General features: G+C 45.6%; 1 protein-coding gene across 1 annotated transcript in view; it reads right to left on the bottom strand.

The window, feature by feature from the left end:
- The window catches only part of UPF1 (UPF1 RNA helicase and ATPase), a 443,827-nt gene that overhangs the window by 348,001 nt on the left and 68,031 nt on the right, over positions 1-27,795 (bottom strand). The window contains 2 exon segments of the mRNA XM_029614488.1: positions 23,974-24,141; positions 24,804-24,893. Coding sequence (XP_029470348.1) covers positions 23,974-24,141; positions 24,804-24,893 — 258 coding nt within the window.

The raw sequence follows: 27,795 nt of genomic DNA, 5'->3' as shown, positions 1-27,795 counted from the left end.
GAGGAATTGATGCATGGGTCCTTGTCCTCCGAGACCTCTTTTGTGCAGATTCAACTACAACTGAATGGTGAGGTAGTTGAGTCTTCTGATATCCTGGTGCAGGTTGTACGAGATACGTAGAATCTACCCTTTTGTTTACTGCAGGAGTTGTGCAGGGATGCTCCCAGATACGCTGTTGGGACCTGCAGAAGCACTTCATGGATGGGAATAGCCAGATTGTGCTTAGGGGGGGATCTACAAACTGTAGTATTTCCAGGGTCTGTTGTGTCTCATCCTTTTCAGCTTGTAATTGGAATGGTATAGACTCTGCCATTTCCTGTATAAATGATGAAAAAGAGAGGTCTTCTGGAGGTAACTGCTTTCTGGACTGAGGTGGTGAAGGATCGGACATAAAGTCCTCTGATGAGGGCTCAGATGCAGTGTCAGACCAAGTATAATAAGTTGGAGTTTGTATGGAGCAGGTGTAGTCTGAGGTGGGGGTACACCAGGAGGCCCCTGCAGTGGGTCAGGTGAAATTTCCTGTTCATCCTCCTCCTGCACTGGATTGGTAGGCAAGGAAGCCAACAGCTCCTGGTACCTCTTAGTGAGGAGGCTATGCAGTGCTGCTTCTGAAATAGCAGTTTCAGGGACTGCAGTTGAAGGTTTTGGCATTGAATGCTTAAACTTTCCCGATGACTTGTGCATCAATGTGGATGGTTTTTGGAGAGGAGGTATGGATGGTGCCATTGTGTAAAGAGACATCAACTGTGTAGTAGATGGCAAGGTCGATGTAAGAAAAGAAAACATCGAGATAGGAATCGTCGGTGCAACGATAGATGGTATCGATGATATTGGTCCCGATGGAATCGGGAGCATCGAGAGAGGCGTAGGCACCGATGGTTCTGATGAGATCAACGCCTGAGAAGGCTCCGTCATCGATGTGGACATCAGCGGAATCGATGGCATCGGCGTAACCATCAGCATCGGCTGTGAAGCCGGTATCGATGAAACCTCCATCATCGGCGTTGCAGCCGGCATCGACATATGTGTCAGCATCAGCGATTGCGCCGGAACTTGTTCCTTTAAGGCCTCGGTGACAATTTGTCTAATAAGTATAGTCAAATCCGGTATTGATGTCGATGACGCCATCGATGTCGACGGTGTCGATGATGGAACAGAGGTCGATTTTTGTCGTTTAGCTAGCGGTTCCTCTGACGGAGGAAGCGACGGGGACACCGTGGAATGGTGCAGTCGATGCTTATGCTTCGGTCTCGACTCAGTTACTGACCTTGTCGATGATGTGGAGGGTGCTGGTGAAGAGGCATCGCCGGAACCCTCCGGGCGTCGTTTTTTGATAAAAATTTTCTTTGTGACTCCCACTGGTGATGATTTTGTGGAAGTCGAAGGAGAAGGCATGGATTGAATTTGAAAAAGTTGTGCCATTTTTTCTTGCCTGAGTTTTCTGCCTTTCGGAGTCATCTCTTGGCATTTTTGACAAGAAGAGATTTCATGTTGTTCTCCGAGGCACCGAACACATTCCAAATGGGGATCCATTACGGACACTGTGAGGTTACAGACTAGGCATTTTTTGAAGCCCGAGGCCATATTTGCATCGACGGCCGTCGATGGAAAGTTGCAAGAAAAATATGAAAATGTAAAGTCAAAAAAGACTTTTTCTGTCACCGTCCGGTGGCAAAGTGAGACCCCAAATGGGGAAAAAAATTTGAGAATATCAGTGACTTTTTTAGTCAAAGTTGTGAGAGAACTCACAGGGCTCCTATGTCCGCGATGTCGATGGCAGCGCGGAAAAACGAAGACTGAAGTGAGACCCCTGTGGCAGAGAATATCATGGCATGCCGGGCATGCTCAGTAGCCTCAGGCTGCCAGTCAAAAGTTTCTAGAAACTTTGACAGAAGTTTTCCCGCACTAGGGCTCCGTTACTGACGTCACCCATATGTGAGGACTAGCATCCTGCTTGTCCTGGGATAAATGAAAAAACATAAAAACAGTAATATTAAAGAGAAAAAACTGTTTATTCAGAACAAGTAATTGAAACATTTTTTTCTTTTTTTGCAACCTGTATAATGTGGACAGCTATCATAAGCCAGAAAAATTCTGTAGAATTGCAGAACCGAATGAGGAGTCTGCTGCCGACTGCTGGTCTAGACAATAGTGAGAAATAAAGGTATGGATGGAAGACCAGGTCTATGCTCTGCAGATGTCCTGAATTGGCACTCCTCCGATATGCGCAATGGAAGTTGCCGTTGCTCTTATTTGATATGCTTTAACAGGACCCACGAGGGGCATTGTTTTGGTAGTATAACAGTACTGGATACAAGCCGTCAGCCAGTTAGAGAGAGTTCGTTTCGAAACTGGTTGGCCTGGATTGTTCGGGTTGAAGGAAACAATTGTGATGAATGTCTGATGGTTTCAATAGTGCTTTTGTAATAAGCCAAAGCTAGTTTACAATCTAGGGAGTGCAGGAGTTTTTGGGCAAAATACTGGTAAGGTGATTGTTTCATTCAAATGAAAGGCAGACACCACCTTCGGTAGGAAGGAAGGATGAGTTCGTAAAATTACTTTATCGTGATGAAACTGAAGATATGGGAAAGTGATTATTAGCACTTGGAGTTCACTTACCCTCCTCGCAGAGGTGATAGCTACTAGAAAAAGGACTTTCCATGTTAGGAACTTGAGAGAAGACGACGAAATGTGTTCAAAGGGTGGACCCATTAATGCTTCCAGGACTAAATTAATATCTCATGGCACTATGGGTTTCTTAAAGGGCAGGTGTAAACGTAGTAAACCCTTTATAAATTTAGAAATCAAAGGATGAGATGAGATAGAGCAGTCCTGCTGCAAGCGAAGATAAGCTGCATGGCACTAAGGTGAACCCCAATAGATGCAACTGCCAGTCCGGAAAGCGATAAATTATGTAGATAAGTTAGTAGTGACTCTGGTGAACAAGAAAAGGGGTCAAGATTGTGGCGTGCACACCATGCAGCGTATCATTTCCGTTTGAAGGCATAGTTATGTCTGGTGGAAGGTTTCCATGCTGTAATGAGAACATCCATAATGCCAGATTTATTTATTTAAAATTTTTATAGACCGACATTCATCAGGGATATCACATCGGTTCACAGTGTAACGCAAACAGACGCCTGGGGAGGCGTTTTACATCGAACAGCAATATATCGAACAGTTATAACAAGTTAACATGAGAACAATTTTGCTTTATCCCAGGACAAGCAGGATGCTAGTCCTCACATATGGGTGATTAGCAAGCTAGAGGCCGAGTCATTTTGTGCTGAAGTAACCGTAAGGTATTGTTATTGAAATGAATCAGCCGAAATCACAGCAGGTTGGATGTAGAAGGAGTTGGGGTTACACTGGAAACAAGTTCTTTAAGACGGATTGTCCATATGCTGAATCTTGTCTTCCTTCTTTGTCTAAGCAGTAGTGAGCTGCAAAGGTGTGAAGAGAACTCCATGTTGCTGCTTTACAAATGTCCAGAATAGGCACAGAGCGAAGGTGTGCCACTGAGGCTGACATTGCTCTGACTGAGTGTGCGTTTACTCGCCCTTGAAGAGTAAGGTCTGCTAGCCATTTTGACAGAGTATGCTTACCCACTGCTTTACCTGGCTTGTTTGGATCATAGGATACAAACAGCTGACTGGATTTTCTTTGGGCTGTAGTGCAGTTTAAATAGGAGAGTGCACGCTTACAGTCCAACGTATGTAGGGCTCTTTCACCTTGATGGGAATGAGGCCTAGGAAAGAATGTAGGTAAATCTATTGATTGATTTAAGTGAAATTCCGTGACAACCTTAGGAAGGAACTTTGGATGTGTCCGGAGGACTACCCTGTCATGTAAGAACTTTGTAAAAGGTTCGTATGTGACTAGTGCTTGTAATTCACTGACCCTTCTGGCCGAAGTGATGGCTATGAGAAATACCGTTTTCCAAGTAAGGTATTTAAGGTCACAGGTATTTATGGGTTCAAAGGGAGAACGCATAAGTCTAGTTAATACTACGTTCAGATCCCATTGTATGCTTGGGGAATGAACTGGAGGTTTAATGTGAGTTAGGCCTCTCATGAATGTACTGACGAGAGGCTGTGTGGAGATAGGGGCGTCGTCCAGCTTATTATGGTAAGCTGAGATTGCACTTAAGTGTACCCTTACAGATGATGTCTTAAGACCAGAGTTTGAAAGATGGTAAAGGTAATCAAGTAGTGATGTAGTGGGGCAAGTGAAAGGATCTAAATCCTGCTGATTGCACCATAGCGTAAACCGTTTCCATTTGTAGGAATAATTCTTTCTAGTGGAAGGTTTACGCGCAGCTATAAGTACTTGAGATATAGCGGATGGGAGGTTGAATGGCTGTAAGATCAAGCTTTCAACATCCATGCTGTCAGGGACAGGGATTGAAGGTTGGGATGGCGCAACTGACCCTGTTCCTGAGTTATGAGATTGGGAGCTACTCCCAGGCGAATCGGATCCCTGACTGAGAGATCTAGCAGTGTGGGGAACCATACTTGTCGAGGCCAATATGGGGCTATGAGTATCATAGTCCCCTTGTCCTGTTGTAGCTTCACTAGTGTTTTGGTTATAAGTGGTATCGGAGGATACGCATATAACAGGCCTGAGTTCCAATGGCGAGCAAATGCGTCCTTTGGTAGGCTGTTCTGCTGTCGGAGTAGAGAGCAGTAATTGTTCACCTTGCAGTTGAACTGGGATGCAAAGAGATCTATCGTCGGTTGTCCCCAGCGCTGGAAGATCTTGGATGCTATTGTTGGATCCAAGGACCATTCGTGTGGTTGGAACTGACGACTGAGGCGATCCGCCACTGTGTTGTGGATGCCCGCTAGGTAGGTGGCCCGTAGAAGAATTGCATGTGTCAGGGCCCAGTCCCAAATTTGTGCTGCTTCTTGACAAAGAAGGTACGAACCTGTCCCTCCTTGTTTGTTGATGTACCACATTGCTACTGTGTTGTCCGTCTGGATTAAGACAGTCTTGTGTGATAGGCAGTCTTTGAATGCATGCAGCGCATAGCGTATAGCTCGAAGCTCTAGGAAGTTTATCTGAAAAGTGGCTTCGAGTCGTGTCCACTTGCCCTGTGTCTTTAGATGACCAATATGCGCTCCCCACCCTAAAGTGGATGCATCTGTAGTCAACGTCACTTGTGGCACTGGTTGCTGAAAAGGTAGACCCTTGAGCAGGTTGGGCATTAGCGTCCACCAGAGAAGTGCAGCTTTGAGCTCTGGTGTGAGGTAAATAGGAGTGGACATTGGTTGAGTGGCTTGTATCCATTGTTTTTTGAGTGTCCATTGTAGAAGTCGCATGGTCAGTCTGGCCATGGGAGTTACATGAACCGTGGAAGCCATGTGCCCTAGAAGAATGAGGCACTGGTGAGCCGTCACCTTGAATCGGTTGCGGAGATCGTGAGTTATGAGGACAAGTGTCTGAGCACGGTCTTTTGGTAGAAAAGCGGTCGCTAGCGTAGTGTTTAGCTCTGCACCTATAAACTGTAGTAGATGAGTTGGTGACAGATGGGATTTCTGGTAATTGATGAGAAATCCCAAGGAATGAAGGACTTGGATGGTGAGCTTGAGGGAAGTGACAGCACCTTCTTTTGAATGACTTCTGATGAGCCAATCGTCCAGATAAGGGAACACATGCACTTTTTGCTTGTGGAGGTGTGCCACTGCTGCAGCCATGCATTTTGTGAATACTCTGGGTGCTGATGCGAGGCCGAATGGCAGCACTCTGTATTGAAAATGTTGATCTAGTACCCGAAATCGCAGGTACTGGCGATGAGGAGGGTAGATGGGGATGTGAGCGTAGGCATCTTGAAGATCCAGAGAGCAGAGCCAATCTCCCCTTTGAAGAAGAGGTAGAATGGAGCCTAGGGATACCATTCTGAATTTTTCTTTCTTGAGAAATTTGTTGAGATTCCTGAGGTCTAGGATAGGACGAAGGCCTCCTGTTTTCTTTGGAATGAGGAAATATCGAGAGTAGAATCCTCTGCCCTTTTGAGGACCAGGAACTGGTTCTATGGCCCTGGCTCTCAGAAGGGTCTGTTTGAAGAATTATGGAGTGTTGATTTATTGAATGAGAGTGAAGTGGTGGATTTTCCATAGGGGTAGTTAAGAAATCCAGCCTGTAACCGTGAGTCGTGATGGATAACACCCACTGGTCGGTGGTGATGGAGGCCCAATTGCTGAGGAAGTGTTGAATGCGGCCTCCTACAGGTGTTTCGGGGAACGGATTTATGCTGCTGCTCTCTGGGGATGTTCAGAAACCAGAAGTGGCTGTTGTTTGTGGAGGCGGCTGAGGCCTCGGCTGCCTTTGCCTAGGCTGCTGGCGCTGTGCTGGGCGGCTAGGTCTCTGTCTACCTGCTGGGGGGTAGTATCTACGTTGGCGATAGTACGGCCGTCGAGTGTCTCTTCTTGGAAACTTTCTAGAAGAGGCCTGCGACTCCTGGGGCTGAGACGACAATTGCTTTAAAGTCTCTGAGTGGTCCTTAAGTGTCGCTACCGCTTCTTTTATCTTGTCTCCGAAGAGATTATCCCCTAAGCATGGTAGATCAGACAAATGATCTTGGACTTCTGGGCGAAGATCCGATGCCTTTAGCCATGCCCATCGTCGTGCAGCTATAGCTGATGCTGACAACCTTGCTGCTGTCTCAAAACAGTCGTAAGTGGCCCTGACTTCGTGTTTTCCAGAGTCAAGGCCTTTATGTACCAGTGCTTGAAATGCCTCTTGGTATTGATCCGGAAGGGCCAGAGAAAGCTCCTGAACCTGTTTCCAAAGGTTCCTTTGGTATTGGTTCATGTACAGCTGGTAAGATGTAATTTTTGATACCAGCATGGAACCCTGGAAAACTTTTCTGCCTAGGTTGTCTAACAACCTACTGTCTTTCCCAGGCGGCACTGAAGCATGAGATTTTTGTCTCTTCGCCTTCTTTTGGGCGGATTCTACCACTACTGATTGGTGGGGTAGTTGTGGTCTTTGGAATCCCGGAGTTGGCTGTACTAAGTACGTGGCCTCAGCTCTTTTATTAACCGGTGAGACAGAACTTGGATGCTCCCAGATTCTATGTTGAAGTTCCTGTAAGACTTCATGAACTGGGATTGCCAACATCTCCTTTGGAGGGTCTACAAACTGTAAGACTTCTAAAGTTTTTTTGTCTCTGATCCACCTCTGTTTGTATAGGGAATGGAATGGTATCAGCCATTTCCCTAACAAAATTTGTGAAGGAGAGGTCTTCCGGTGGAGACTTTCTGTGATCCTCAGTTGGAGATGGTTCTGAGAATAAATCTTCTTCCGAAGAGTATTCTGAATTAGAATCATCCGGTTCCTGGTGTGGCCTGGGATAAGGAACTGACGGTCTTACAGGCGAGTGTGGCCTAGGGGGCCCCGGCACCCCTGAAGGGCCTGGAAGTGGATCCTGCGGTGCTTGCCTTGTCAGGATTCCCAGTAGTGTGTCCAATTTGTTAAAAACTGGGTGCAAAATGGGAACATCCTCCTGAGGAATCGGTGTTGGCATCGGCCTTCCTGGTGAGGGCACCGGCATGGGCATCGGTGGCACCGAAGACGGAATCGGAGGAGGCGTATGAGGTAACGGTGAATGCACCGGGGTTGGAATCGATGTCGGTTCCCGCGGCATCGTCGATGACCCCGGAATCATTGGTGCGGAGATGGGCATCGATGGTTGTGGAATCGGCATCGATGGCGGAATTGCGTCTCGGAGAGCCTGTTGCACCGCTTGACGTATGAGCGAGTCAAGTTCCACTCGCACAGCTGGTGAAAACAGAGCAGCTGTGGAGGGAGGCGGTGTTGGCGATGCCGATTCCTCCTCAGGGCCCTGAGGAGGTTCGGAACCCGGCACCGATATCGGTGGGGATCGCCCGTCAGTAGGCCTTGGAGCCTCTGCTTCCGTCCGGGTTTTCTTAGCTGGAGAGGCCGTACCTGTGGTAGTGTCTCCGGACACCGACTCCCGCTGTCGATGTCGATGCTTCTCAGGCTGTTTGTCGCTTCCTGAAGTGGATGCCTTCGATGAAATCGACGGGGATGGAGTGGAAGCGTCCCCCGCAGCCGGAAGTTTCTTTTTTTAATAGCAGTTGCCGAACCGAGGCCGATGGCGAAGATTGAGCCGAAGTTGACGGTCTTGGAAGCAGCTGAACTGAAAAAAGCTGCTCCATCTTCTCGGCCCTTAGGCGCCGACCCTTTGTGGTCATTTCAGCACAAGATGAACATGCCTGAATGTTGTGATCCTTGCCTAGGCAAAGAACACACTCAAAATGCGGGTCGGTAATAGACATTGTTCTATTACAATTCGGGCACTTTTTAAACCCGGAGGCCATGGCGCCGGACGGCCGTCGACGGCAAAAGCCCGAATTTTATCGTTCCCAGCCGGGAATCGAAAAAGAAAAAAGTTACCAGCCGGTAACAAATGGGAAAAACCCCTTCGGTGAAGATATTATTTGTCGAAATTTTCCGAATTTTTTGGAGATGAAAATTCACCTCAGACTCCAATCAAACCGCGAGGCTAACCGCTTCGCGGAAAAAAGAAGACTAAAGGGAGACCCCTGTGGCAGGGGATATCATGACATGCTGGGCATGCTCAGTAGGCACTCTGGTGCCAGTCAAAAGTTTCATAGAAACTTTTACAGAAGTTTTCCGTACATAGGGCTCCATTACTGATGTCACCCATATGTGAGGACTACATCCTGCTTGTCCTGGGATAAATTGGGAAGATAATCGAACTGAATAGTACGGGGAAAGAATAGAGGGTGGGAACTGAAAATGGAGAGGAAGATTGAGAAATTAAGTGTAGGCTTTAGTAAAGAGCCAAGTCTTCAACTTCCGTTTAAAGGTTTTTGTGCATTCTTCTTGCCGTAATTCAACTGGCATTGTGTTCCAAAGGGTCGGCCCAGCGATCGAGAGCGCTCGGGCTCTCGTGGAGGTAAGTTTATAGATTTTGGGAGAGGGAGTAGGCATGGTGGCAAGATGTTGGTGTCTGGTGGGTCTGTTAGATTGGTGGAGGCGGAAGGATTCATTAAACCAGTTCATTTCAGGATTGTATAGGGCCTTGTGGACAAGGGAGAGAGCCTTATATTGGATGCGGGATGTAATAGGGAGCCAGTGTAAGTCTTTTAATACAGGTGTGATATGGTCATTTCTGCGTGAGTTAGTCAAGATCCGGGCTGTAGTGTTTTGCAGTATTTGAATGGGGTGGATGGAGTTGTTTGGAAGGCCGAGGAGGAGAGCATTACAGTAATCAGTTTTGGCAAAGATGGTGGTTTGTAGGACTGTACGGAAGTCGGGGGGATGTAATAGGGGTTTAAGTTTTTTTAGGGAGTGGAGTTTGAAGAAACTGTCTTTTAGTATATTACTGATGAATTTCTTCAGCGTGAAATGACCATCTAGGATGACGCCAAGATCACGGACTTGTTGGGCAAATGGAATATGACTAAGGGGGGGGTTAGGATGGTTTTGGGGTGAGATGAGCATGATTTCTGTTTTTGTAGTATTAAGAGCTAAATGGATGGAGGATAAGAGTTTGTTAATGGAGTGGAGCGTATCATTCCAGATTTCAATTGCTTTTGATGGAGAGTCAGTGATTGGAATGAGTAACTGAACATCATCAGCGTAGACATAATGATGCAGCTTGAGACTAGAGAGGAGGTCACAGAGGGGTAGCATGTAAATGTTGAAAAGGGTGGAGGAAAGTGATGAGCCTTGTGGGACACCTTGATTGAGGGGGAAGGCCTTGGATTCGTGGTTTCCTAGTTGGATTTTGCAGATGGGAGATGTAAAGAGCTCAGTATTTGCCGTTCAATCTCCATGCTGTTAAATGAAGGGAGGCTTGCATCGGGTGGATCAAGGCTCCTTTGTTCGGGGAAAGGAGGGTCGGGTCCTTTGGCAGTAGAATTGGTGTGGGGAATTATGAGCTTTGCAAGCAGGCCATGTCAGGGTTTAACACTAACTTCCCTTCTCCCTGGCCTTTGCACTGAATGAAGCAAACACTAGTGCTTAAACCTCTCTGCCTAAGGAGAGGATACCTGACTGTCACGTATTTCTCTAGCTTATAATTAACCCTGATTGCCTGAAAGAAGAGCTAGTTGCCACGTAGTCAGATGCAGGATAAAGACAGGAGGTATAGGATTCAGCAGCCAATGAAATGATCCGTACACACCCCCTGAGCCAAGCCAATAGTGTAGTGACACGTCTGTATGCTATGGGGAGAGGAGCCAATGATGTGATGACACATTGTATGCTATTGAATGTATGCACAATAAAAAGGGGACCCACGGGAGTGGTCCTTCCCCTTTTCCTGCCTGCCATGAATCCTGCCTGATGTGTCTTCATTGCCTCGATAAATTGGGGCCTGAACAGATAGACAGACGGAGAAGATATGCATACCATGGCTGTCTGAGCCACGCAGGCGCTATGAGGATTAAGTCCGCCGCATCTGCTATGCATTTCTGGATTGTGTGTGAGATTAGCGGAATTGGAGGAAAAGCGAATAGTAAACCCTTGTTCCAGGGAATCAGGAACACATCCTGTGAAGTTCTGTACTTGCTAGGAAGGAGGGAGCAGAATTGTTTTACCTTCTGATTCTCTTCTGTTGCAAAGAGGTCTATGTCTAGAGTTCCCCAGATATTGAAGATTTTCTTTGCCTCGGTTGGACTGAGCGACCATTCGTGTGGCTGGAAAATTCTGCTGAGTCTGTCCGCTTTGGTATTTGCGAGGCCTGGGAGGTAGGATGCTTGAAGGAAGATGTGGGTGCATTCCGCCCACTCCCAGATTTGAACCACTTCTTTGCAAAGAATCCGGGAACCAGATCCGCCTTGTTTATGTAAAACATAGCTAACCTGATTGTCTGTATGATTCATCAGAGATTTCCCGTGTATCCATGTTTCGAATGCTAGTAGGGAATTTTTTATTGCCCTGAGTTCTAACAAATTTATTTGTAACTGCTGCTTGTCTAAGGACCAAAGTCCCTGAGTCTGTAGGTGAAGGAGAAGTGCTCCCCAACCCTTTGTGGATGCATCTGTGGTGAGAATGAGCTGATGAGGGAGGAGGAGTTGAAATGGACTTCCTTCCTCCAAGACAGATGGTTGAAGCCACCATCGGATATCCCTTTTCATGAAGTTCGTAATTTGTACTATGTGAGACATTGGTTGAGTGAGCTGGTTCCATTGAGATTTGAGGCCCCATTGGAGGCATCTGATATGGAGTCGAGTATTTCAAACAACATGTATTGCTGCGGCCATGTGGCCTAAAAGTACCATAACTTGACGAGCTGGAACCTTCTTCCGGTGTAATAGAGTTTGAGCCAGGGATCTTAGGGTTTGGATCCTTTCTGGCGGCAGAAAAGCTCTGGAAAGCGGGGTGTTGATTACAGCCCCTATGAATTGAATGTTCTGAGTTGGATGGAGCTGAGATTTTTCGCAGTTTATTATTTATTTATTTATTTAACAGTTTTTTATACAGACCTTCATAGTAAATAACCATATCAGATCGGTTTACAGTTTAACAAAGGGAAAACTAGAGTAATAATTCAAGTAAACGAAAGATAACAATAGGTAGGAATAAGTCAAAAGTTACAATCAACAGGGGGAGAGAACTTGGAAGCTTACAACAAGCTGGAAAGAAGAAAGGCCGGTAAAGTGTTGTTACCATAGAATGAACAAATTAAAAAAAAAAAAAAATTATCCATCCGAGGTTGTGGAGACAGCAGAGTGTACTCTCTATGTGAGTCTGTAGCAACTTGGGGTCGTGAGATACGATCAGCCAGTCATCTAGATACGCGAATAAGGAAAAATGTTTATGCCCTAAGTGAGCCACAACAACAGCAAGGCACTTTGTGAAGACTCTTGGAGCTGAGGAGAGGCCAAAGGGAAGCACTTGGTATTGATAATGTTGATTTGCAACTTGAAAACAGAGATATCACCAACAGTTGTGAATCGGGATACGAGTGTAAACATCCTTTAGATCGAGTGAGCACATCCAGTCGTTCGTTTGAAGGAAAGGGAGAACTGTCTTGAGAGAGGTCATTTTGAATCTCTCTGTCACAAGGTATTTGTTGAGCGCTCGAAGGTCCAAAATAGGGCGAAATCCTCCCGATTTTTTGGGGATGAGGAAATATTGGGAATAGAAACCATGATCCCGATGATTGGAAGGTACCAGCTGGATTGCCTTCTGTTGAAGTAGAGAAACTTCCTACAGGAGTGATGGAATCTGAATCAACTGAGTCTTGGGATGAATGTTGTGAGGAAGCATCGGTATTGTGTTGAAACGTAGATGATGTCCGTGAGCTATAATGCTCAAGACCCATTGGTCCGTGGTGACAAAGGACCAGTGGGAATGCAACTGAGTCTTCCTCCCATAGAAACTGTTGTCGTGGCAGGTGAAATTAAAAAGATTGTTTAGGTTGCTGTTGAGTAGCCTGAGGTTTTTGTGGCCTCTGGGGTCTCTGACGTGGTCTTTGTCCCTGCAGTTGAGGTTGAGACCGCTGCTGTTGGTAAATCTGTGGCTTATAGGAGAGTTGATAAGGTTGATAGTATCGGGATGGCCTGCAGTCGTAATAACCTCTCTTGTATTGAGGAAGGAAACGCCTGGATGTAGATGGTGTATCAAAAGGCGCCGTCAAAGACTATACTGTGATGTTTTGTTCTTTAATCAGAGACAGTTTCCTGAAGCTTGTCTCCAAACAGGTTGTCTAGTCTACATGGTAAATTCACCAAACTGTCATGCACATCATCCCGTATACTGCTGACGAACATGCTGAAGTATCAAGGCCTCATAGGAAGTGCTGACGAACATGCTGAAGTATCAAGGTATCAAGGCCTCATAGGAAGTGCGCAACAAATGTCGTAGACCTTCTTGCAGATCTAAAAAAGGTTGAGGTAAGGAAGAGTTTCCTTGTGAGGTGTGAAGCAAGGGTTGCAGCTTTTGTGTGCAGCTAAACAAATATTGGATGATATAAAACTGATGATGGTTTATATGGGAATTTAACATTGAATTTTGATAAATTTTCTTGGCAAAATCATCCAACAGTTTACTGTCTCTTCCAGGAGGCGTATTTGAGTAGAGCCTGTTCTTTTTTTTCATCTTTTTAGCGCTGATTTGACCACTATGGAATTGTGCAGAATTTGAACGCTTGAGTAATATGGTGTTTTTTGCATCCTATATTTTTAGTCCAGTTTCCTGGATACTGGGGGAAGAAGTAGCAGGGTATCCCATGCTTTGTCCTTGAGGCCTTCTAAAATTTTCTGTGGAGGAAGAGCAGTGGCCTCAGATGGTTCTTCAAACATCTGTAGAAGTCCCATGACTTCTGACCGTGGGTCTGGGATCTTGCAAGTGTCTATGCTGAGAGCTACCCCCAGCTTCTCTAAGAACTTAGCGTAAGTAAGATCCTCAGGAGGGGATGTTAGCTGAGGCAGCTCCTGTGGAGGGTCCGAAGGAATACCCGAACTTCCCGGAGATGTTTGAGGAGAGAATACTGGAGAGACGGTATGAGCGGATGACACAGTAGAATGGGTATGTGTCAAAAATGGTGGATTTGGTGGTGAAGAAGAAGCAGGCGATGCAGGATCTTGAGGATGCTGTGGGAGGATATCTGGGTTCGGAGGTAAACCTTTGAAGAAACTATGAAGAAGAGAGGATACATGAGACATTGTTTCTTCAACCGTTGGGCAAGAAGAGAAGTCAGGTGGCCTTAATGATTTTTTGAGTCACTTGACCGGTGTCCTTGGCAACAGAGATGGAGGTCTCTTTTTTGGACCTGGAGATTGAAGAAGAAGAATCTCCGGTGAAGAGTTCCAGTCCCCAGTTGGCTCGTCAATTATGACATCCGAGAACACTGAGGAAGGAGTATGGGCACCTTCTAGCAGGTATGTCGAATGCTGTTTAGAAGGCTTAATTGAAGGCAGTGTTGCAGGAGGAACGTGTTTTGTCTTTGAATTTGACTTCCGAGGTCTGTCAGGCAGCTGAGGGTTTGTCTTTTGGATTTCTGAGGAACTTTTTCGATGACCAGATGTTGAATGCGTCATAATGTTCGAAGTTGCGTCGTGATGCGTTGCAGCCTTTCGAGGCATGTCGTAATGCGTCTGTTTATGGCTTGAGTCGGAATGCGCCGTGAAGCTTCAAGGCCTTAGACGCTGCCAATGTTGTCGATGCATGCGTCGAATGGGATCGACTCAATGCAGGTTTCCCTTGTGTGTGCATCATATCCAATGCGACACTCGATGCCTTCTGAGCGATAGATGACGCAGATAGCAGCGCATGACTCTCCGAAGCCAAATGCACGTGTCGAGGAGTCTCCTGCCGGGGTTTAGGCTTACCCGGGGAGGACTTTGTCGATCTCGCAGAAGATTGTCTGAGCCTCTCCATCTTTTCTGCTCTTTGTCTCCTGGCCCGTGGGGACATCCGTCCACAGTCCCCCGCATGCGGTTTAATCATGTTCAGGACAGAGGCATAAATAACAATAGTTATGCCCGGTCACGGAAATGATCTTACCGCATGAACAGTACTTGAACTCGGGGCTTTTCGGCATCTTTCTTCTTTGTTGATTGAAGTAGTCGTTTTCTGAGGCGAGAGAGAGATCACACACGTCCATGTAGAGTCGCGGAAAACGAAAACTGAGGCAGGCTCGAGGATCGCGTGAAGTGGTGCTCATGCACACTTCAAAGCTCTTCAAGCTTAGAGATAAAGCTCCGCCTCCTTGACGTCAAGGACGACGCCACCCACTACGCATGGCTAAATGTCCTACTTATAGACGGAAAAACTGAAAATTCTGCAAACTTTATATTGGTCAAAATAACACAATTTACATGACCGTCTAAGTAATTACATTTTAAGTTATTACAGAAAAAAGTTGTTACTTAAAATTGCAGAATTTTAAATATTTTGAGCAGAATTTCCCTAGAAATTCACTGTAAGAGTGTCCCTTCCACTCGCTCTCCCTACTCTCCTGGCCACTTTGCCCTCTCAGGCCCCAACTCCTCCACCTGCCAATCTCTCTCCCCTTCACCTCTAGGCTCAACCCCTTCCACTCTATTGCCAGTCCCAGACTTTGACCCTGTTTTCAGTACTGCCCCTTACACAGGCTCCCTCTGTCCCTCCCTCTCTCACACACATGCTCCCTCTCTCTAATACACAATCTCTCACACACATACACACTCCTTCACAATCTCCTCATACAGGCTCCCTCTCTCTGAAACCCACACAAGCATCCCCCCTATTCACCCTTCTCTTTCCTCCCATGCTCTCTCACTCTCTCCTGTTTTCTCACCCTCCCCACCCCCCCTCTTACCAACCATGCTCTCTGTCACCCTCCCCTCTCTCACACACACACACATTCTCTCTCACCGGCATGCCGCGGGCTGCGCTCAGTTTGCGGCGAAGATGAAGGCCCAGGCGCGCCATTCGCAGCACAAGGGGGCCTTCCCTTTTCGCCACGAACAGCGCGCCGGGCCTTCATCTTCACTGCAAACGTTCGCAGCATGCCAGGGTCTCCTCTGCTATTTTCTACCTGTCCTATTCCGGCGAGGGAGGAAATCAGTGAGGCGACGGTGGAAATCTGCAGGAAGGGCGACGAGGGAGGAAATCTGTGGGAAGGGGGAATTCTGCACAAATTCTGCATTCCGCAGTAGCGCAGGATTCCCCCAGGAGTAACCTTTGCCAATAAAGAGAGCAAAGTTACAAGCTGTGGCAACATGCCAGGATCATCTCACCATGCCTCAAAATTGTTTTGTATCAGTTACAAGGCAGCAAAAAGAAAATAAAATGTAGCACACACTCAGACCTTGGAGGAATTGCAGAAAAAACTTCATTGGGCCTGCTAGTGTAAAGCAAAATTGCTTACCTTGTAATAGGTGTTATCCCAGGACAGCAAGATGTAGTCCTCACATATGGGTGACGTCACTGCAGGAAAAACTTTGTCAAAGTTTCTAAAAGCTTTGACTGGCCCTGTGAGGGCACTGAGCATGCTCAGCAAGCTATGATATTCTCTACCACAGGTGTCTCTCTTCAGTCTCGTATGTAGCAATCTGCTTTAGCAAAAAATTAAAATAATAAAATTGAGTCCCAACTCCGCGGGGTGGCGGGTGGGTTCTGTGAGGACTACATCCTGCTGTCCTGGGATAACACCTATTACAAGGTAAGCAATTTTGCTTTATCCCAGGACAAGCAGGATGCTAGTCCTCACATATGGGTGAATAGCAAGCTAGAGGCTGAGTCATTTTGTATTGAGGCAACAGTGAAGTATTGTTGTTGAATGAGTCAGCCGAAATTCACAGAACATTGGATGTAGGAGGAGTTGGGTTTAAACTGGGAACAAGTTCTTTAAGACAGATTGTCCATAGGCTGAATCTTGTCGTCCTTCTTTGTCTAAACAGTAATGAGCTGCAAAGGTGTGAAGAGAACTCCATGTTGCTGCTTTACATATGTCAAGGATTGGCACTGAACGATAGTGTGCTACTGATGTTGACATTGCTCTTACTGAATGTGCCTTTACTCGCCCTTGGAGAGGAAGGCCTGATTTTTCATAGCAAAATTATATGCAATCTGCTAACCAGTTGGACAGAGTATGTTTACCCACTGCTTTACCGGGTTTGTTTGGGTCATAAGAAAAAAACAGTTGAGTGGAATTTCTGTGGACTGAAGTGCGGTTTAAATAAAATGAAAGTGCACTTTTACAGTCCAAGTTATGTAAGGCCTGTTCTCCTTGGTGAGAATGAGGTCCTGGAAAGAATGTGGGTAAAACTATAGATTGGTTTAAATGGAATTCCGTAACTATTTTAGGAAGGAATTTTGGATGTGTACGAAGAACTACCCTATCAGGAAGAAATTTCGTCTAAGGTGCGTAAGTAACTAGTGCTTGTAGTTCACTAACTCTTCTAGCTGATGTAATGGCTATTAGGAAGATAGTCTTCCATGTAAGAAATTTAAGGTCACAAGAATCTATGGGTTCAAAGGGAGAACGCATGAGTCTGGTGAGAACTAAGTTTAGGTCCCAGTCTGGTACTGGTGGTCGAATTGGAGGTTTGAGATGAGTTAAACCTCTCATAAATCTTGTGACGAGAGGTTGTGTGGATATAGGTGCATCCCCCAGCTTGTTATGGTAAGCTGAGATGGCACTTAAATGTACTCTAACAGATGAAGTTTGTAGACCAGAGTCTGAAAGATGACATAAGTATTCTAATAGGGAAGTAGTGGAGCAGGAGAAAGGATCTATATCTTTTGTCCTATACCACAGCACAGAGTGAACCTTTTCCACTTGAAGGAATAGTTCATTCTTGTTGAAGGCTTACGTGAAGCCAGAAGTACTTGAGATACGTGCGATGGAAGATTGAGTGGTTGTAGGATCGAGCTTTCAACATCCATGCTGTCAGGGATAGGGATTGAAGGTTGGGATGGCGCAGCCGACCCTGATTTTGAGTTATGAGAGTGGGGAAACCATACTTGTCGAGGCCAATAGTGGGCTATGAGTATCATGGACCCCTTGTCCTGCTGAAGCTTCACTAGAGTTTTGGTTATTAGTGGTATCGGAGGATACGCGTATAACAGGCCTGAGTTCCAAGGCCGAGCAAAGGCACCCTTGGCTGGCTTGTTTATCTGTCGTTGGAGAAAACAATAATTGTCCACTTTGTGATTCAGATGTGATGCAAAGAGGTCTATTGATGGTTGACCCCATTTGTGAAAGATCCTGGTCGCTACGGAGGGATCTAGTGACCATTCGTGTGGTTGGAATTGACGACAGAGTCTGTCCGCCACTACATTGTGTATGCCTGCTAGATAAGTGGCCCTGAGAAACATTGAGTGATTCAAGGCCCATCCCCAAATTTGTGCAGCTTCTTGGCAAAGGAGATAGGACCCTGTTTCTCCCTGTTTGTTGATGTACCACATGGCTACAATGTTGTCTGTTTGAATCAGAACAGTCTTGTTGGAAAGGCAGTCTTCGAAAGCATTCAGCGCATAACGTATAGCTCAAAGCTCCAGAAAATTGATTTGAAATGTTGCTTCGAGTTTTGTCCAAGTTCCTCGAGTTTGGAGATTGTTTATGTGAGCTCCCCAACCCAAGGTGGATACATCTGTAGTTAAAGTTATCTGTGGGACTGGTTGCTGGAAGGGTAGGCCCTTGCGCAAATTGTCCTTGTTTGTCCACCACAGTAGAGATGAACGTAGCTGGGTTACTTGAATTGAAGAATGCAGTGGCTGAATGGCTTGGATCCACTGTGACCGCAAAGTCCATTGGGTTACCCTCATAGCTAGTCGTGTCATAGGAGCGACAATATCTTTGTGAGCGACATTGCAGACGGGATAGAAGGTAAGGTTTGTCTTTTTGCGGATGACACTAAGATCTGCAACAGAGTGGACACGCCGGAAGGAGTGGAGAGAATGAGACGGGATCTAAGGAAACTGGAAGAGTGGTCGAAGATATGGCAGCTGAGATTCAATGCCAAGAAGTGCAAAGTCATGCATATGGGGAGCGGAAATCTGAATGAACTGTATTCGATGGGGGGGGAAAGGCTGACGTGCACAGAGCAGGAGAGGGACCTTGGGGTGATAGTGTCTAATGATATGAAGTCTGCGAAACAATGCGACAAGGCGATAGCAAAAGCCAGAAGAATGCTGGGCTGCATAGAGAGAGGAATATCGAGTAAGAAAAGGGAAGTGATTATTCCCTTGTACAGGTCCTTGGTGAGGCCTCACCTGGAGTACTGTGTTCAGTTCTGGAGACCGTATCTACAAAAAGACAAAGACAAGATGGAAGCGGTACAGAGAAGGGCGACCAGGAAGGTGGAGGATCTTCATCGCATGACATACGAGGAGAGATTGAAGAATCTAAATATGTACACCCTGGAGGAAAGGAGGAGCAGAGGTGATATGATACAGACTTTCAGATACTTGAAAGGTTTTAATGATCCAAAGGCAACGACAAACCTTTACCATAAGAAAAAAATCAGCAGAACCAGGGGTCACGATTTGAAGCTCCAGGGAGGAAGATTCAGAACCAATGTCAGGAAGTATTTCTTCACGGAGAGGGTGGTGGATGCCTGGAATGCCCTTCCGGAGGAAGTGGTGAAGACCAGAACTGTGAAGGACTTCAAAGGGGCGTGGGATAAACACTGTGGATCCATAAAGTCAAGAGGCCGCCAATGAAGAGTAGGTGACTCGCTAGAATGATGGCTACTGCCTGGAGACAATACCCTTATTCAATAAACATACACATGGTTACTGTGACTCCAACATCACTCTAAGCTTCAACAGCAAGAGGAAATGTGGAAAAAAGGATTTGCACTCACAAAGACGGGAGTAGCTGGCTTGTTACAGCGGTTACTACCCCAAACCAAATATCCAAATTACTACCTCCACCTTCCTCTATTCCTGATGCCTTTCAACTAGCTTGATCACTCCATTCTTATACTTCACTTTCAATGCATATCCAGCATAGTTCTCCTCTGCTTCAACAGCAGGGGAGAAGAAAAACTGTTACTTCACACATCCAGCAGAGCTCTCTGCTTAAACGGCAGGGGAGAAAAAAAACATACTTCACGCATATCCAGCATAACTTCAACGGCAGGGGAGAAGAAAAAAGGATTCACACTCACAAAGCGGGGAGTAGCTGGCTTGTTACGGCGGTTACTACCCCAAACCAAATGTGCCTGATACTTCACTTTCGATGCATATCCAGCATAGCTCTCTGCTTCAACGGCAGGGGAGAAGATAAACAACCAATAAGGGCTGTATAACATAATCTGGGTAAAACAAATAAGCATGGGTTGTAGCTTGCTTATTGCGGCGGTTACTACCCCTACTACCTCTAACTAATCAAGCTAGATATTTCACTTGGATGCAGCTCCATCACCGCTCTCTACATTAATGGCGGGGGTGGAAGGGAATTAGAACCAAGAGCTAAGAGAAACAGATAAGTATGAGAGAAAAAATGAGGGAAGCTTGCTGGGCAGACTGGATGGGCCATTTGGTCTTCTTCTGCCGTCATTTCTATGTTTCTATGTTTCTATGTACTGTGGATGCCATGTGGCCTAGTAAAATTAGCAACTGATGAGCTGTTACTAGTTTCTTTAAACGTAGGGAACTTGCTAGAAGACAGAGAGTGTTTGCTCTGTCCTCTGGAAGAAAAGCTCTTGAGAGTGTGGTGTTCAATTCTGCTCCTATGAATTGAATTAGCTGAGACGGAGTGAGATGGGATTTCTGGTAATTTATTAGGAAACCCATCGAGTGTAGAGCAGAGATTGTTTGCGTGAGTGAAGTCAGAGCTCCTTGCTGAGATGGGCTTCTGATTAGCCAATCATCTAGATATGGAAAAACATGGACCTGTTGCTTGTGCAGATGCCCTGCTATGACGGCCAGGCATTTTGTGAACACTCTTTGAGCAGACGTTAGACCAAATGGCAGAACTTTGTATTGGTAATGTTGTTGGCCTACCATGAAACGCAGATACTTGCGGTGAGGTGGGAAGATTGGAATGTGAGCATATGCATCTTGAAGATCCAGAGAACAAAGCCAGTCTCCTTGTTGAAGAAGTGGAAGTATGGTGCCCAGAGAAATCATTCTGAATTTTTCTTTTCTTAGAAATTTGTTGAGATTTCTTAGTTCTAGAATGGGGCGTAGGCCTCCTGTTTTCTTTGGAATGAGGAAATAATGGGAATAAAAACCTCTGCCTCTCTGAGATCAAGGTACTATTTGTACTGATCTGGCTCTCAGAAGGGTGGATAGTTCTGTTTGCAGAATAAGAAGTTGAGATTCTGTTTGTGTGTAGAATCTTGGTGGGGATTCTGGTGGGAGTGAGAGGAAGTTCAGTTTGTACCCTTGAGATATCACGGAGAGTACCCACTGATCTGTTATAGCTTGGCAGTGGTTGTAAAAGAATGCAAGCCTTCCTCCCACATGAAATTCTGGATGAGGATTTATTGACTGGTTTTGTTCTCTGGCCTGTGTTTCAAAAGCCTGTTGCCGGACCTGTGTGTGGTGCAGGCTGTGTACGGGTTGTTCTAGCCTGTCTGGCTTGAGACCGTTGTTGAGGCCTTGTAGATCTTCCCCTAGATGTCTGGGGATAGTATCTTTTTGGTCTATAGTATGTGCGTCTGGAATCCCTTCGAGGGAATTGACGAGGAGGCTGAGGGATAGGATCCTGTGGTGTCTGAGATAGTTGGCGAAGAGTTTCTGAATGGTCCTTGAGTTGTTGGACTGCCTCCTGGACCTTGTCACCAAAGAGGTTGTCCCTTAGGCATGGGAGATCAACCAACTTGTCTTGCACTTCAGTTCTCAAATCCGATGCCTTCAGCCATCCCCATCTTCGGGCAGTGATTCCTGCAGCTGCTGCTAGAGAAGATGTTTCATAGTTATCATATACTGCCCTCACCTCATGCTTTCCAGCCTCCAATCCCTTGTTAACAATTGATTGTGCCTGCTCCTGTACTTGGGAAGGGAGAGAAGGGATAAGCTCTTCCATCTCTTTCCATAAATTTCGTTGATATTGAATAATATAGAGTTGGTACACAGAAATTTGTGAACTTAGCATGGCACTTTGGTAAATCTTTTTGCCTAGGATTGGAGGAGTGAGGGCGGACTCTTTTTTATTTCTTTTGGGCAGATTCTACCACAACTGATTGGTGTGGTAGTTGCTGCTTCTGATGGCCTGGAGCTGTCTGCACTAGATAAGTGGAGTCTATCCTTTTATTTATTGCAGGAACTGATGATGGATGTTCCCAGATTCTGTTCTGCATCTCCAATAGCACATCATGAATTGGGACCACAAGGACCTGTTTAGGAGGGTCCACAAACTGTAAGACCTCAAGTGTCTGCAGTCTGGTGTCTTGCTCAGCAGAGAGTTTAAAGGGAATTGAATCCGCCATATCCTGCAGAAAAGAGGAGAATGACAGATCCTCAGGAGGAGATCTTTTTCTGGGATCAGGTGGTGAGGGATCAGACAGAAAATCCTCTGAGGAGGAGTCTGTTTGTTGATCATCCCAGGAATCTTCAGAGTCTTCTCTGTATGGTGACCTTGCAGCCACTTTGGTTGGTTGATGAAGGCCTGAAGGGCCTGGTTGTGGATCATCGACAGAAAAAATTTGATGAGCCTTCTGAGTTTGTGAAGTTGGTCCAGCATCGATGACAGACTGACAACTTTGCAGACGTCGTCGATAAAAATCTCCATTTTTACTCCTTTGATTTGTAGGTATCGATGGCATCGAGACCGCAGTTGTCGGCATCGATGAAGGCATCGAGCAAGGTGCATGGGATGGCATCGATGGTGCTATCATCGAAACAGGCATCGAGGATGTGGCTGGCATCTGGGCAAAGATGGATGTCGACGCCGTTATAAGCCTCGGTGCTGGAGGCATTGAGCGGGAGGTCGGTGACATCGATGTCACCGGCATCGGTGAGCCCACCAGCATCGGTATATTTACCGGCATCGATGCTTGTAGCATCAGCATCGGCGGCAGTGCCGGAAAAACTTGCTCTTTGAAAGCCTGCATTACCGCTTGTCTGATCAAGTCAGACAATTCCGGCTGGAGTAAGGCAGGTGTAAGCGGTGGCGGAGGCTGCGATGGTTCTTCCTGTGAAGGAATTTGCGGCGTCATTATTTCCATCGAGGAAGGCCCAGGCGGTGACGTAGCCGATGAATGCTCGGTACGTGGCCGCTTCGCCGTCAATGGTTCCTGGGACGTCGACGGGTGTCGATGACGATGTCGATGTTTCGATTTTGACGGGTCAGCCGACTGTGAAGATGCAATGGACGAAGGAGAAGCAGGTTTATCTCCGGCCCCCTTTTCTCGCGACTTTTTTTAATAGTAAGCGTTTCATTGATCCAGCCGGAGATGACTTGGTCGATTTAGAAGGGGAAGGCAGTAGCTGCAAATGGAACAAATGTTCCATTTTCTCCTGACGAGCTTTTCGAGATTTTGCTGACATTTCACCACATTTAGTACATGTATTAACGTCGTGTTTTTCTCCTAGACATAATACACATTCTAAATGTGGATCCGTGATCGACATGGTTCGATTGCATATGGGGCACTTTTTAAACCCAGTCGCCATTTTATGCCGACAGCCGTCGACTGAAATGGGACTTCGTGAGAGAAAAGTTTAAATTGAAAAATCGAAATTGGGGTACTCACCGGCCAGTGTTAACGCCCCCACGAGAGAAAATTATGAGAGAGAATATCAAGAAATTTAATTATGACTATCCAGTCACAAATTCTATGGAAAAAACCGTAACGGCTCCTGAACCGTGATGCTAGTGGCAGCGCGGAAAAACGAAGACTGAAGAGAGACACCTGTGGCAGAGAATATCATAGCATGCTGAGCATGCTCAGTGCCCTCACAGGGCCAGTCAAAGCTTTTAGAAACTTTGACAGAAAGTTTTTCCCACACTAGGGCTCAGTCAATGACGTCACCCATATGTGAGGACTTGCATCTTGCTTGTCCTGGGATAACTATCAATTCCTGCTGTAAAATACTATTTTCTTGTTGCTCAACAGGGAAAAAGGATCCATTACAGAGCATCAATCTCAACCCAAAGAACAGCTAGCATACCACAACACCAACCCATCTATAGACTTCTACCTCAACCAAGAAAAGGCTTGGCAAAAGCTAAGGGTTACTAATGTGTGCTACAACTTTTTGTCATCCTTCCCTGGACCAGCATATAAAATCTGCAATTTACGCCGCCATGAAAACCACAGTATATATTACAAGATTATATATGAACTATAAAACTGCACCCAATTCACTTAATTCAAGCTGTTTCATGATTTGCATATAAAATGTACATGTACTGTAATAGGTTAAAAAAAAGCTGAATGGTTCCTAATTATTATGGTCTAGTTTACTGCCAGTATTTCTTTAAATAATTAATATTTTCTGTGAACACTGAGTACGCACAATAAATTGTATAAGTATAAAATGTACTTTAAGACTTGATATGCAATGGATAACAAGGTGTTTACTCACCTGCACAGCAAGACAACCACCGAATCAGCCTTGGCAGGGATGAAGCCAAGAAGAAATACATTACGACATCCACAGTTGTAGCACTCCAAAACAGTTTCTCCCAGGGGCCCATCCTTATGGAGAGTCACTTCCTTACATTTTGCCCTTACCAGGTGATTCACAATGTGGCTAAAAAGTGGGAACAAATGAATTTATATTTAATTCACAAGAAGCCACAAAACAAACATCTTAATTTCTCCCAAATTCACTTAACTTGGATAAAATCTTACATGTGACAGTTTTTTCAACTACTTTCAGTCACATATAATAAACCAGGAATATATGAAGTGTTATCACTATTCAGGAATTGAAGTTATGGACTGTCTCATCCTCAGCTAGAGCAGCAGAAAAATATGCAGCATAGAGTTGCAGCTCACCCCTCTACTTGTTTATCCAGGTACAGCTTGCTTTATGGACACTCCTAACCTCCACTGTCAATAGTTTTGCACAAGTGACAGCTTTAACAGGACACAGCATGCATTACACCTTTGCCATGAAGTGGTGCCACTGAATTCTTACTGCAGTCATACAGCTAAAAACCAAGTCCTTTGCTAGCATGATGGACTCAGCTAAGACATCAAGTGTTCAAACGGCAAAAAAATTATCCATTAATCCTGTGAAATGTTTCTGTCAGAACAGGATGACATCACACAATTATCTGGGCCAGGAAGGTTGTTCCCACAGTTATACATGTCCTGTCCACAGGGCATCAGCCTGGCACAAATACTAGATCTAAAATACTATAGGGTCTCATTGAATTCAAATCTTCCTTCTGATATTTATACATCTACCTTCCAGAAGTATTGCCACGTCCATTACAGAACCATTTCTTGCTGGTGTTGCAGTAAACCACACAAGCGGGATCATGAATACCACAATAACTAAAAAAAAAAAAAAAAAGTCAATAAAAAAAAAAAGACTACAGTTAGTATCATTTATTTATTATTTATTTAAATCTTTTCCATACCGTCGTTAAGAAGGATCAGTCACAACGGTTTACAATAGGGCACATAAAATAAGGATGCTGAGATATATTAATTTACACAAGTGCCGTAATGATTCAGTACATAGTTTTCTAAATGCTATAATTGGTTTGTGATACAATACTGTCCAGGAATTATCAGTTTAAAAACAATTCTAGCTTTATAAGTGTCAACTTCTCTTCTGGTGAAGACGAGAAGGTAGAGTAAAAACAGATAGAAATATAGCTACACACTTTATTTGTTCATACCTCTCACTTCGCCTGCCTCACTGTTTCCCCTTCTCTGTTTGGTAGGCTTGCTTGAATAGCCAAGTTTTTAAGCCTTTTCTGAAGGTTTTGTTGTCTTTTTGCAACCTTAACTCTAGTGGCATGGTGTTCCACAGTATGGGTCCTGCCAAGGATAATGCTCTCTCTCTTACTTGAGTTAGTCTTGCTGTCTTAATTGATGGGATAGTAAGGAGTGCTTTATTCGCTGATCTTAGGTTTGTTTGGTACGTGTACGCGGAGGGCTGTGTTAAGCCATTCTGCTTTTTCGTTATGTATTAATTTATGTATGATGCAAAGTGTTTTGTATTGTATTCTCTGCTCAACAGGTAACCAGGGTAACTCGGCTAGGGTTTCGGTGATGTGGTCTCTTTTACCGGTCAAAATTCCTGCAGCAGTGTTATGTAGAATTTGTAGTGATCTGAGTGAGGTGTATGGTAGGCCTAGTAGTAGCGCATTACAGTAGTCTGTGCTTGCAAAAATCAATGCTTGTAGGACTGAACGAAGGTTCTTTGACGTTAGAAGTGGTTTGAGTCTTCTGAGTACCATAAGTTTAGCGTATCCTTCTCTAACTTTTAAGGATATATGTTGTTTTAAGCTTAATTCGGTGTCAATTATAACTCCGAGAGTGCTGAGTCCGAATGAGAGAGCAGTAATTGGCCACTTTGTGGTTCTGAGGGGACGCAAAGAGGTCTATGTGGGGATAACCCATTTCTGGAAAAGAGAGGTCGCTACCAAGGGATCGAGTGCCCACTCGTGTGGTTGGAAGACACGGCTCAGCCGGTCTGCCAAGACATTTTCTACTCCCAGCAAGTAGGTGGCCCTAAGGTACATGGAACGGGAGAGGGCTTCTGCCCAAATCTGCGCAGTTTCCTGACAGAGAAGGAAGGAGCCTGTGCCTCCCTGCTTGTTGATGTACCACATGGCCACCTGGTTGTCCGTCTGAAACAAGATTATGTTATTTGATAGGCAATCTCAAAGCCCGGAGAGCGTATCGGATTGCTCGAAGCTCCAGGAAATAGAGACCAGAATCCTTGGGTTTGTAAACTGTTTACATGGGCTCCCCAGCTGACATTGGAAGCGTCGGTGGTAAGAATTATTTGAGGATCTGGTGGATGAAAGGGCAAACCTTGGAGGAGGTTGGATTGATTTATCCACCAGGCAAGAGACAGACTGAGTGCATCTGTGATGCGGACAATGGTTGACAGAGGCTGAGTGGCTTGGATCCATTGTGATTTCAGAGTCCATTGCATGACTCTCATGGCCAGACAGGCCATTGGAGTCACATAAACTGAGGAGGCCATGTGTCCCAGCAGAATGAGGAATTGGCGAGCTGTTGCTGTGGGTTGAGACTGCAACTGGCAAGCTAGGGACACAAGGGTTTGAACACGTTGATGAGGAAGGAAGGCTTTTGCCTGTAAGGTGTCCAAGTCTACTCCAATGAAGGATAAGGTTTGAGATGGGAGTAAGTAGGATTTCTCGTAATTGACAAGAAATCCTAGAGAAATTAGAGTTCGAATTGTCAGGGTCAGGGAGGACCGAGCGATTTGCTGGGTTGTAGCCCTGATCAACCAATCGTCCAATTAGGGGTAGACATGGACACCTTCCTTCCTGAGGAACGCTGCAACCACTACGAGACATTTGGTGAAAACTCGCGGTGCGGATGCTAGGCCAAATGGGAGCACTCGGTATTGATAGCGGTTTTGGCCTACTAGAAATCGGAGGTATTTGCGATGAGATTGAGTTATCGCAATGTGGGTATAAGCGTCTGAGATCTAGAGAGCAGAGCCAGTCCTCTCTTTGCAGCAGAGGGAGAAGCGAGCCCAGGGTTACCATCTTGAACTTTTCTCTGTGAAGGTACTTGTTGAGGGCCTGTAGGTCCAGGATTGGTCAAAATCCTCCTGACTTTTTTGGGATCAGAAAATACCTGGAATAGAACCCTAGTCCGTATTGCGAGAGAGGAACGGGTTCTATAGCGTTGGACTGGAGGAGAAGGGAAACTTCCTGCTTTAGAAGAACAGAGTGGTCAGTAAGTCTCCACGCTTGCAGAGGTGGAGAGTCCGAAGGAAGAGTTAGGAAGTTTAGATGGTAACCTTGTGCAATTATCGCTAGCACCCATTGATCTGTGGTGATGCGATGCCATTTTTCTGTAAGTGGCTTAGTCGACCTCCTACTGGTATGTTTGGTAGAGGGATTAGGCATCTGCTCTCTAAGTGAAAGTCAAAACCCCGACGCAGGGCCTGGTTGCGGAGCTGTTGTGGGCTTTTGCTTTCGAGGTTGGCGAGGCTGAGGCTTTTGATACGGCCTCGTTGACCTAGACTTGGTGTGTGGGGGATAATACTTCCGTGGACGGAAGAATGACTTTTTAGGTTCCCTCTTAAATGGTTGTTTAGAAGGGAAGTCAGAAGGAACCGATGAAAGCTGCTTAAGGGTCTCGTGATGATCCTTTAATTCCGCAACTATTTGGTGAATTTGCTCACCAAACAAATTATCCCCTAAACAGGGCAGGTCAGAGAGCCTGTCCTGAACCTCCGGGC

This window comes from Rhinatrema bivittatum, chromosome 8 (genome assembly GCF_901001135.1).
Source record: "Rhinatrema bivittatum chromosome 8, aRhiBiv1.1, whole genome shotgun sequence".
In the NCBI taxonomy this organism is placed as follows: Eukaryota; Metazoa; Chordata; class Amphibia; order Gymnophiona; family Rhinatrematidae; genus Rhinatrema; species Rhinatrema bivittatum.
This window is presented reverse-complemented; position numbering and strand designations above follow the sequence as displayed.